The 12825-nt window shown below is 44.3% G+C and overlaps 1 protein-coding gene across 3 annotated transcripts in view; it reads left to right on the forward strand.

The window, feature by feature from the left end:
* The window catches only part of Tiam1 (TIAM Rac1 associated GEF 1), a 358095-nt gene that overhangs the window by 274614 nt on the left and 70656 nt on the right, over nt 1-12825 (forward strand). For all 3 annotated transcript variants that reach the window (XM_087899384.1, XM_087899387.1, XM_087899385.1), the window contains 3 exons: nt 1574-1648; nt 4226-4396; nt 10789-10893. In XM_087899384.1, the coding sequence (XP_087755510.1) occupies nt 1574-1648; nt 4226-4396; nt 10789-10893 (351 nt within the window). The remainder of the gene's footprint in view (nt 1-1573; nt 1649-4225; nt 4397-10788; nt 10894-12825) is intronic.

Raw genomic sequence — 12825 nt, forward strand, 5'->3', positions numbered from 1 at the left:
TTCTGCTCCGGTCCAAGGTCCAAGGCTGGCAGAGGATCTTGGGACTAGCCTCATCTAGACTGATGGTGGGTGGAGCCCTGAGGAACCACACCCGTGGTCCCTCTCTTCCCTCTCTCATGATGGCGTTGCTTCTAGAAAAGTCCGCTCTCCATTGTTGCCATCTGTCTCCACTGACACTGAGAAGTGAATAGCCTCAAACCATTCGTCTGGACGTTAGAAGCCGGAAGACAGGAGCGATGTTACTCTTTATGAAGGGTGTATTCATTTCACGGGCTACCGTGGCCTGACTGAGAAGCACTGGCCATATGAGAGGTTAGGACCAGGTTATCAGTGTAGCCTACAGGTGATGCCCTTGAGCAAGGCTGACTTGATTGCAGCATCCCCATACCACTCACTCTGAGGATTGCAGCCACCGACTTCCAAAGGGATGAAGTTTTAAAGGGGTTAGTCCTCAAGGTTGCTGTCCTAAATTCCCTAGTTGACTAACATGCTCACCTTTGAAAAACTGCCTTTTTTTGTCTGGATGGAACCCGAGGGGAACCAGTTAAGCATGTGATGAGAGTGTGAGGGACTGAGCAGCCTTGATAGAGAGTTTGTTATCATGGACGTGGCACAAGAGGGACTCCATGGTGCTCTGTCCTTCCTGCAGGAGGAGGCATTAGCATCAACATCCCTCCCCTCCTTTCGGGAGGAGGGGTCTTATAGTTGGACTTACATTCTGTCAAAACTGTTGGTTTATACGGCTTTACTGTTTGGGTTAGACTATAGCCAACCGGAATGTGTGACTGAATTTGAGTAAGTGCAAGCAAACATCTTCACAGTATGCTTTTGAATCATTCTTAAAATTCCTAGAGTAAAATTTAAAAAAAAAAATCTTGCTTAGCCATAAATGTTGTAAGGGAAACCTCACCACTAATTCAGAACTTTCAAATAGACAGAAATTGTGTTTCTGTAGCCTCTTTCACAATGGATTTAAAAAAAAAGTATTGATTTTCTCCTGGTCTCTCATGCTCATTTTATAGCCTGCATTCAGAATTTATTGTGACTATGTTTGGATATAGATGTTTTTCAATATAGCTTTAAGATACACAATTTATTGAATTTCAAAAAAATAGGCAGTTTTCTGGTTTTTAAATAAAAAGAAAACCTTTTTTTATCTTTTATATAAAACACAAAAACTGTAAGTGTCTTCTCCAGTTCTCCTGCAGGGTGTGACCTTGAAAGGCAGTGTGATTGTGGGCAAGTAGCTGCCTACGTCTGTGAGGCTAAGTCTTCTGTGTGAATGAGTTTATTACCTTTGCGAATTTTATTTTGAACTTAGATGAATTGTCCACATTCTAATTGATGATCTTTATGTTTGAACTATGAGAGGTGTTGAGAAGTGTTGGGACCTACTTCTTGTGGTTTATCACCATAAATTGTGACACACTTTGAGACCCAGGGGGACCTGAGTTCTGCTGTGATGTTTCCCTAAAGCCTTGCCCATTCCCAGCCACTATTCCCTGCTTCCTTTGCCCCTTTGCCCAGATACCTTTTTTTTTTTTTTTTAAAGACGATACTTTTCTATCTGCAGGTGTTTGGAGAGGGAACCGACGCTGTGAAGAAATCGTTGGAGGGGATATTTGATGACACGCTTCCAGATGGGAAGGTAAAAATACACGCGTGTTCCTTCTGGAGCCGCTCAAGAGTGTGAACATAGGCACAGTGCTGTGGTTTGGGGGACAATGCTAAAACCAAGTACGCTCAGTATGAAAGGCTGACTTGATCAGGTTTCTTAAAAAGTTATGTAGTAGGTTACCGTGAGGTGGAAAAATCATTTTCTGTTTAAATCTTGGTGCTAATAAGAGCAGCTCCCTGCTGACATAACATGTCGCATACTTATCATTTGATGTGTAAGATTCCAGCTAGAATACAGGAGAAGATGTGAGCTCTGAGTTAGCTGAGTATTTTCTGTCATTGCTAATTCCTTTTTCTGTACAACTTCCATTCCCACGAGCTGAGATCTTAGTGTCCTCGCTCCCTGCCCACACACGCTGTTTTGTTCCCATAGCTTCAGAAGTGCTCTGATAGTATGCGCCTCCTTTTTTTTTTTTTTTTAATACTTTTGCTTCCCAATCAAATACTCAATTTGAGATTCACAGACATGACTCAGCCTTGTGCTTGAGTTTAATAGGGGCTTTCAGACTGCTAGGGCTGAAACCTCAGGAGGACACTGATCCCTCCCAGCTACTTTTTGTAGCCTCTCTTAAAGGTAAAAAGAGCACCCCCTTTCCAGGGCCTCAGTTCCACTTCCCTTTGGGGTTCTAGTGTAGACAGCACAATGCTGCCGTGATTGCCTGGTTCCTGTCCCCAGGACCAACGCGACAGAATCCAGCTTTTGGTTGCCATGCCACCTAGCAATATTAGTCATCAGTGGCTAAGCCCAGTGTTCTGGAAGGATCTGATCCTCAGAAACGAGAGGAGCGTGGAGTTCTTGGTATTGGAGGGAACAGGAGAAGAGTGGTCAGTCGCTGGAGAAGCCATTCTTCAGCCAAACCCCCCAGATGTGTCACTGTGGGTTTGGGGGTGGCTAGCTTAGGGCACTGACTCCTGTGGCACTCTCTTTGACTAATTGGTCATAATGAAATTCAATTCAACCTATATACGATTCAAGCATGGTTTTTAATATTTACTTTGTCATCTCTGAACAAGGCCAATGTGCATACATTATCCATTTTCAGTGACGCCATGCCCTTTCTTGTGCATAGGAACGGCAAAACTTTTGAGTTTCCTTGTGTGTCTGTGTTTTCCATTTTTTCTAGACTAACTGTTTGAAATTCCGCTTTCTGGCATTTAGCCTCATCTCAAAGAACAGTTTAGATGCAAATCCAGGGTTGATGCAGTGCTAAGGGGCACTTATTTAATGTGGCATGTGGGGACAGCCCGGGAAGATTCCAGTTGTAGGTAATAGGCTGTAGGCAAGTGATTACTCTTTTGGCAATTCTTTCTCTGGAGGCCAACTTCTCTGTGAAAGTAGGAGAGTTCAAAAGCAGGCCTGAGACTCTTCCATAACCGACTTTCTCTTAGTGACCCTGACAAGGCCTTCAGTGCCGGAGCCCCATTGTTTCTGTTAATGGAAGCCATTTTACCACCTCCCAGAGTTTCCTGAGAAAGTTGCTTCTTCTTGTATGTCGCTACTATTAGCCTTGTTCTTGGGAGTCTATAGATCCGTATTTACCAGCAATGGTTTCGTTATCAACCCTAATAAAGGCATGTTACTGGAGCAGCACACGTGCTAACATGATGATCTAACACGTTCTTCCCTGCTTATTTGACTGGGCTAATGTATCAGCCGTCCACAGGGTACTTTCCGCTCTAGCTATTCTACTTGCGTAGGTTCGGCCCTACTGCATCCACATATATCCGTCCCCCACATCCACAAACGTTGCTCCCCAATCCTCAGTCAGTGTGATCGAGGAGACAGTCCTGGTGGTGGCCGAAGGAGGACCTCTGTTCCTCCCAGAGTTGTCCTGTGGTTCAGGCTGAGCACAGATGCTGCTGCCGATCAGCATGAGGTGCCAGGACATTATCTTTATGAACACAGTTTCCTTGGGGCCTCATCGTTGCTTTGCTGTGTAAGGTTGACGTGGCAGATGTTCTCGCAGATAGAGTTCTTTGCTCAAGGTTTTGTTTTGTTAATTGTTTTTGTTTGTTAGTTTTTGTCTTTTGAAACAGGGTTTCTCTGTGTGTCCCTAACTGTCCTGGGACTCACTCTGTAGCCCAGACTGTCCTCGAACTCACAGAGATCCACCTGCCTCTGGCTTCCGAGTGCTGGGATTAAAGGTGTGTGCCACCGCCACCTGGCTACTCAAAATTTAAAGTGCCTTTGTGGAAGAAATAGTGGATGGAACCAAATGGATGATTTTTTTTTTTTTTTGCCGCCTTCCAAATTTTGCTGTGTTTATCCATGCCATGGTCACATAATGGCCATAGGCCAGGTGGGGAAGGGTGCCCATGTCCCGAGTCAAAGGCTGCCTGCCCTTCCCTCATAAAACTTCTTTCTCAGTAGTTCTTGTTCCTCTGAGAGCTTCCTCCCAGCCCTGCCACCCCAGTCCTGCCACCCCATCCCTGCCACCCCAGTCCTGCCATTCCTCCCTACTAGCTGTTTCCCTGGTATTGATATCTGGGGTCTGACATTGTTAGGTACGGACTGCTGCCACCCTACTTACTGTATTTCCTCCCGCAGAGGGACAAGGAAGTGGTCTTACCCAGCGTCCACCAGCACAATCCCGACTGTGACATCTGGGTCCATGAATATTTCACTCCATCCTGGTTCTGTCTGCCCAATAACCAGCCAGCCCTGACAGTTGTGCGGCCTGGGGACACGGCGAGGGACACCTTGGAGCTCATTTGCAAGGTATGCAGCTTGCAACAACCTTTGGGTTGCTTTCTAGGAAGAGCGGGATTGAGTGGCAGTCCCTTCTCCATCACTCGTGTACACAGTAAGGGAGGAGGCGCTGGGTATGCCTTGCACACGCAGGCAGCCCTGCATTCCTTGGTGCAGGTGTGCACCCACCGTGTGCAGGCAGTGTCTGTGCAAGGAACAGGAGGCGCTCCTTGAGTGTTTCGTCTCCCTGTACAAATTTTGTATGTTTGTAATGAGCATGTGACCTCCACCTACACACAGTACAGAAAGCTTGAGAGGGAGGTAGAATACAAAGCTAACCATTGTTGACATCTTGGTGTCCACCTTTCTGCCCTGCGCCCCCACCCCCCCAATGTACGTAAATGGATTTAATGGTCATACCATGGGTGCCATTTTGCAACCTGACGTTTGAATAGTAATTGATTCACCAGTGACATCTTTAAGTTGGGGAAAACCTAAAGTCAATTTAAGTCTGACACGATGGGAAAGTTCTCTTTCTGTGAACATGGAATTAGCCTGGATTGTTTAACTAGAAAGAGGTTGATTTCATTCTGCTTTTGCCTTATGACGTGGAAATGTCTTGATTTTTTTTTGTCAGGGTGAGATTTCTTTTCATAGCCGAGTAGCCTGGAGTGGCGGCAGGAGGCGGGAGGTCTCTCATGCACACTGGTTTTCGCTTTTCCATGAGTAATGGCAGCAGTGGTCTGAGTTGAGGGCACCAGGTCTGAGGAGGAGACGCCACTTTCCTGGTTTGCAGAGAAAGTGTGGTTCTGAAAGCCTTAAGTTCTTTTTTCACATCCCAGTCATAAGGAGAGAAAAGTCGGCAATGTGAGCAAAGGAAAGCCGGAGGCCAGCTCTCTCTGGCTGCTCCCAACCTGGGGGTGTCGAGCTGTGACAGGTGGACACTCGCAGGACTCTCAGAGCTGAGGAAGGACAGTCCCCACCCTCAGAAGAACCTAGAATATAGTCATAGGAGAGTGAGCTGATATTCCATGAGGCTCCAAAAGAAGAAATCTTTTGTATCCTAATTTTATTCTTGAACCATTTGGATGGATAAAAATGACATTTAAAAAGCCCTGTTCTTTTAACATATGATTGGTAAATATTGAATAATTTTACTCCCTCAACAATATGTTATAATTACACTATTAGAAATTTATACATGCTTTTTAAAAATTACTAATGCTTAAAAATATGTCTCTTCATACAAATGTGGGGAAATGAAATAATCCAACTCAAATAATGGCTTTCAAATAGCCTTAAGTGACGAAAAGGAGATCAACCTATTGTTTCAGGACAGAGCTAAACCTGGCCCCCGTGTAAGCATTAAGAATAAACGATAGTACTTCACACGCGCCGGCTGTTTTCTTGTGAGCGCGAGTTCTAGGTTTTGAACATAATGGCATCTCTGTTCTTAACTTTTCATTTTGATTCCATACCAAAGTCGGTCTGTTGAGGATTTCTGCATTCTTTATTTCTAGCTAAGCACAGTTTGTGAGAGAACCATTGATATTCTACAGAGTTGTGGGAGTTGCTCTCAGCTGGCGCTCTTGGAGGTAGAACTCTGGAAGATGTTTCCAGGGAGTAGCATGGCCATGGAGTAGCATGGCTTAAGGAATTGAAAATTAAGCCATAGCTCTACGGTAACCATGTTTTGTGAGAAATTAATCTGCGGGAGGTACAATGAGTTAGTTGGACCAGGTTTGGGTTCTTTTTACGCATTTTGGCCTTTCTAGAAACTAAGAGACTAAAACATGTTGTCTCTGCCATATAGAGGCCATCATTAAATAAAGCTGTTGCCTTTATATTTTGGTTTCTGTGGGCATTCTCAATGTACAAGTCCCTTACTGTGACAATAACATATCAGCCTGCCCAAGGTTCCCTGGGTTGCCATTTCCCTCGAAAACATAGCGTAGTCTCCAGTCAGCTTACGTCTCCTGAGTTCAAAAGTGGAAAACTTGCATGGTGTATTTTCAGAAACTGAGAGTCTCTGGAAAAGCACCCACACAGGATAAAGTATCCACTGTGCTCAGGCCTAGAAGTCCTCTTGACTCCTCACTAATCAATGGGGCAGTTTCATTCCTAGGGACGGAAAGGGAGGATGGGTGCCATGCATTATAAAATGAGCTCATGGTGAACGGGCTTTGATTTTTGGAGGAGAATGGAAAACAAAGACGTAAGAGTGGGAGACTTTTATTTCGCGATTGTCATTGGTGACGGATGCTGTCTCTAGAATCTAATAATTTCCTTCTTCTGTCTTTTGCATTAGCCCGTTTTCTTTCCTACTCTCTGACCCAATCATTTCACATCAGTTTTCCATCCAATCACCAGTCAAGTCCTGGTAGAGTAAATGTTTTTAGATAAACATTTCATGTTATAGATGGTAGTGAAATGTTTGCTAGATGTACCCAGTAACCATGTCAGCCTATAGGGTTTTCAGAAAACATTCAGATTATTGCAGTTATAAAAAAATTGCAAAAAAAAAAACCCAATCCATTCTTTCATACTCATATTGTTGCTGTGTGACCATGGTATCAATTTTATGACATGCTTTTGCTAAGAATCTTTAAGTGTATGCATATATCTGTTCGTTGTGTGTAAGTGTAGGCCCAAGGACAACCGCGGGTACCATCTGCAGGAACACAAAACACCTCCTTTTAGATGGGGCTTCCAATTGGCCTGCACCTCACCACGTAAACTAGGCAGGCTAGCCAGCCAGCCCCAGGGATCGCGCTTGTCCCCTCCCAGACACTGGGTCACAGTGGCTGCCACCACTCCTGGTAGTCTTCCATGGCTCCGAAGAACGACTCAGGTCTTCAGGCTTGCCAGGCATGTGCTTTCCCAGCTCGGGTTTTCCCCAGTCCAATCTTACGTATTTTAATGGCTCAGACTATTTATTTGAAAATCTACATTATTGCTTCCTCCTTTGAAATAATTACAGTAAGATCTGAATCTTAAAAAATTATGCCAACTAAACAAAAACTTCCCCAGTTGTAATATTTGTTTTATGGCCCAATTTACGGTGCGCTTTCTTGCCTCCAAACAGATACAATGCTAAGTGATTTGAGTACGTGTACACTGGAAAACAAATTTGTACTACTTAACTTTTTTTTTTCCTAATGGAATTCCTCTTGGAAGGAAATTTTCTCCTGAGTGTTGTACAAAATCAAAACAAGCCAGATGCTCAGCAGATACCCATCAATATTCCCTAACATTTGGAATTTTTTTTTTTGCATGAACAAGTGTTACGAACACAGTTGATAGTTCAGTCTACTTTGATATCGAAGTTCATAATGTTTTTCTTGAGAATCTGAAGATTCAATTAGCTTCTTTTTCCAAAAAAATGTATTTTTATTTTATGTGCGTTGGTGTTTTGGCTACATGTATTTCTGTGTGAGGGTTTCAGGTCCCTTGGACCTGGAGTTACAGGCAGTTGTTAACTGCCATGTGGTTGCTGGGAATTGAACCAGAGTCCTTTGGAAGAGCAGCCAGTGCTCTTAACTGCTGAGTCGTCTCTCCAGCCCTTAATTAGCTTCTTAGGACTGTGTTTTATTTTGAATTGGCCATGCTATGTGGTTCATGATCCTGTGGGGAGGACCCACAGAGATACTCATCGTCCATGTCCTGACTAGAATAACCGTTTACCAACCATAAAGGCCTTTAGATTTCTTATTAAACCTATCTTAAATATTATTTATTTTGAGCCAGACTGGTCTCGACTTGAAACTTTTCCTCCTTAACCTCTGGAGTGCAGGGATTGAAGCCTTGTGCTAACACTCCAGCCCTCTGTCATTTCCACAGTCGGGCACGTGCTCACCTTTATTTCTTAGTTATCAAGCAAATAAGTAATTAATTACATTTGGAAAAATATGTACAGCCTGAACCATGCTCTCTGTACAGCATTAACTCCCAACTGCTGCTTGTCCTTCCGTATGCAATTCCAAATGTCAGCACCATGGTGTTTGGGGCATAGTGGGGCCCCCATTCTGTTTTGTAGTGCCAGCTGGCTGGTGAGCACCCCTCTGAGGTTTGTTCCCAGTGTCCCCTGGGTGAGGCTAGTACTGGAGTGTGATGTCCAGAAGGTGGTTGTGAAAATGGCGGTCTGATTAGGACTGTCCACAGTGTTTATTAATGACGGCAGTAAGGTGTCCAAGCTGCTTTGCTCCCATTATCAAGACCCCATGAACTCCATCCTCCTTCCCTTCCACCTCAGTAGTAAGCAGATGGCAAACAAGATTTTTGCTCGTAATTAAAGATTTTCTTGTCACATCACCCTATTACTGTTGTCTGTATCGGACAAGCAGGGGATAGCACTCTTAGCGGCTCCCTGTGGTGTGTCCCCTCAGCTCACCCCTCCCCCCTTCATCTCTCACCTGCAATGCCCTGGGCTGTCAGACAGAGGCATCCTGTCTCAGACACAGAGGAAGAAAGCCAGGTGCCTAGGAATGTATCCACTGAATGGTGTCGGTTCTGCTCGGCGGACTCCCAACATCACAATCCGCGAGACTAAAACCCAGGCTGGGTTTCCCCGAGAACCAGCAATAGAAACGTCTTTATCATTCTACTGTGTGCTCCCAGGGAACCGTTTCCACTTTCTGGAGATGTGCTTTTGTGGTAATGCATGAATGTCCTCCGTGCCTGGATTTATTTAAAGAACTGCCAACCGCTCCTCTGTTTCCATTTTCTGCATAGGGATTCTCCAAACCCAAGCACACTCCAGAGGCCGGCAGTGATTCGAACTACTGCCTATAACCCTTGCCGCTTCACAAAGTGCCCGCTGGGCACACTGCCCACATTGTTAGCTGTGGCTGTGACTGCTGAGGGAGTAATGACTGGAATGTGTTAGTTTGGTCTGTGTGTTTATATTTATACTGACAGTGTAGTGTAAGAGTGTTTACCAATTAAAATGAATTTTACTTATTAAAAGATAATTCTCAGTCGGGCTGTAAGCAGCACGCCTTTAATCCCAGCACTCAGGAGGCAGAGGCAGGCAGATCTCAGTGAGTTCAAGGCCAGCCTGGTCTACAGAGTTCCAGGACAGCTACGTTTACACAGAGGAAATCCGCCCCCCCCCCCCCCCCCCCCGCCACCACCACCAAAAATAAAAAAAGAAAGATAATTTTCATCGCGGGGCATTGGAAGATATTTTTATCACTTACTTTATATAAAATTGAATTTTTAATTTAAAAATTTGTGTAAACGTGACATCCAGGTAATAAATTTCATGTGCCCATTGCATAGAATATATAATGTTAACTTTCATTGACCTTTCATAACCTGAGAGTTCTAAATAGCACATCATTTACTTGGTAGTATTTTGTGGTGTATTTTAAGTGGCAAAGGCTCTGTACAATTAGCATTAGCCATTTAATTATTTCCTTTCTTGCAGTATAACTTCATGTGTCTTGTAGCATTTGATTTTTTTTTGTTTGTTTGTTTGGTTTTTGTTTTTTCTTTACAGGGTTTTTCTGTGTAACAGTCCTGGATGTTGTGAACTCTCTTCGTAGATCAGACTGGCCTTAAACTCACAGTAATCCTCCTGCCTCTGCCTCCTGAGTGCTAGGATTACAGGCATGTGCCACCACTGCCTAGTGTCTTGTAACATTTGAAAAGCATTTTTCTTTTCTCCATATGCCTCCTTTCTGTGTAGAGAAGGACTCATAAAACCATATTATAATGGCATATTTTGTGATCAAAATTAATTCAAGAATGGCTTTTTAGATAGAGCAGATCCATTGGCCTATCCTAGACAATGGCAAGGCCCTGGGAGCTCGGATTCCCTAGTCATTTGCTGTGCTTCCCAGGTCAGAGGCACACTTGCACCGCCCCGGGGGAGTCCTGTTCTGGAATATATAAGTAAGACTGAATGGAATTAAGACGCTTTGCCTGCATGCTAACTTGCTTGTAGTGAGCTGCTAACACTTGTCCTGGTGTCCCCAAATTTCATGGGGCAAACAAACCCCTTTTCTCTCATTGTAAATGCTTCCTCCCTTTCTTCTCTCTCTCTCTCTCTCTCTCTCTCTCTCTCTCTCTCTCTCTCTCTCTCTCTCTCTCTGTGTGTGTATATGTGTATGTGTGAAGTTATATGTGAAGGCTTCTTTAATGTAATAAATTTTGTTGGAAAACCCCGTGCTACAGAGCGCACCTAATCAAATACATGGAAAAGAGGCCATGACTCAGTTTGCTGCGTTGAATTGCACGATCCCTGTGGAATTTTATTAATGACTTCCAGGTGTGAATTGTATTCTAACCTTTCAAGGGGAGAAACCTGCCGCACACCCCATCGCTAATGTCCTTAGGAAACAAGATAGTCCCACTTTCTCGGAAGAAACCTCCTCTAGTGGTGAGGAATAAACAGACATTTCCCGTCCTTCCCATCCCAGGCACACCAACTGGATCATTCCGCCCATTACCTGCGCCTGAAGTTTCTAATGGAGAACAAGATGCTGTTGTACACCCCACAGCCGGAGGAGGACATTTACGAGCTGGTAATATTTATGACTGCTGTCCCTGTACGTTCTGTTTGAGATGATTTTCAAATTATGTATGTACTTGTGGTGATTACAGCTGGTGGAGGGGAACGAGTTCTGAACAGAGTAAGCTTCATTCAGAGCCCAGAGCTGGCAGGAATAACCTTACTTACCACAGCCGCTCCAGAGTGGAGTCACCCTTGCTTGCCAGGGAGCAGGGCTGCACAGGCTTAAAGGACTCCAAAACCCACAGGTAACGCTCAGGCAAGGATTTAATCAGTGTGGCCAACTCTTTCTGCAGACTTTTCTGCAGACTTCTGTCTTTAACGGGTGACTCTAAGATCATTTGGCAGTTGTCACAATAAAAACACCCCCTCCAATTCTGTGCGACTTCCACATTCTTATCAAAACGGATGGGTCAAATTTTGTGGGTGTAAAATAAAAATATGAAAAAAAATCCCCAGCCATCTGATGACTTGCTCAAGGCTTTCCTGGAGAATGTGCTGGCCTCTTAGTACTTAGTCATCCTCCCCGGCCTCAGAGCATGGCAACAGGGCAGGGCCTTACCACAGAAAACAGAAGTCCGGCCCGGAGGTTCCCTTTGGAAAGGGGAACCACGGTGTAGAAGTTCATAGAAAATGCTCTTTTAACTCAACTGTTTGAACTATACTGCTTATATTGGGAAACTCTTGTCTATATTAAGCACACAGTTGAAAGAGCCTTGACAAACGATTATGTTTCACTGCGTTGGTTATGATTTGGAATGTTTCTCCCAGCCTAAAAGGTTACCTCAGCTCCCTCTAAATGTTTTTTTAAAGAAAATATGAGATTGTACTTCTGTAAGAGTCTGATGGTGTTATGTGTTGGAAAAGGATCAGACTAGGGCTGGAGGGATGGTGGTTCTATGGTTAAGATCACTGGTGCTCTTGCAGAGGAGCTGAGCGTAGGTTTACAGTACCCACATAGACATGGTGTCTCCCAACCGCCCATAACTGTGATTCTGGGGTATCCAGCGCCCTCTTCTGGCCCCTGTAGTCACTGAACACATGTGGTGCAGAGACATACTTGCAGGCAAAACATTCATAAAAATAAATATTGGAAAGGAGGTCAAAGGACCAAAATGATTAGTCCAGTCTAAACCACTGTTGCCTGTGTTGATGGAGGAGGCCATGTACTCCTTACTTAAAGAAGGAGGTACTTAGGATGCTGGGGCAGGATTACATGGCCCCCAGGAGTTCAAGGCTAGCCTGGAGAACAACATAGCAAGATGTTTCTTGGAGGCAAAAAAAAAAAAAAAATCCTTGTGTGGTGTGTAATATCTGTAACTTCAGCGCTGGAGACACTTAGGCAAGAGGAGGAGAGTAGACACACAGAATTTCAGCTTGGCTTGGGATATAACCTGGAACTACATGATCTAAAAACACAGAGAAGAGAAGATTGAAAGGGGCCAAGCTGGTAACAAGGCAATAGATGGTTCAGTTTATGCTTATGATTTGTGAATTTTGCAGAGCATAAATTACAGGGCACATAGGCAGCCAACTTCTGTGTCCTGTATATAGACCAGGCATGAGTGCAAATTCAGCTGTGACTTATTTTTATTACTCATATTATTGTTTTAATATTTTTAGATTTGTTTTATTATTTTATGTATATGAGTGTTTTACTGCATGTGTGTGTGCACCAGGTCCATGCCTGGTACCTAAAGAAGTCAGAAGAAGACGACACACCCCTCTGGAACTGCAGTCACAGAAGGTTGTGAGCTGCCGTGTGTGTGCTGGGAACTAAACCTGGGTTGGCTACAAGAGCAGCCAGTGCTCTTAACCACTGAGCCACTTCGCCAGCCCACCTCACCTATTGTTTTTAAGCTTGGGAATTCTGTGGTCTTATCCAATGAGGTGATGAAGTGCCAAGCTCAGTCTCATGGGGTCCATAATTGCTATGTATGGCTTA

Source organism: Myodes glareolus, chromosome 2 (genome assembly GCF_982192425.1).
Source record: "Myodes glareolus chromosome 2, mMyoGla1.1, whole genome shotgun sequence".
NCBI classification, from domain to species: Eukaryota; Metazoa; Chordata; class Mammalia; order Rodentia; family Cricetidae; genus Myodes; species Myodes glareolus.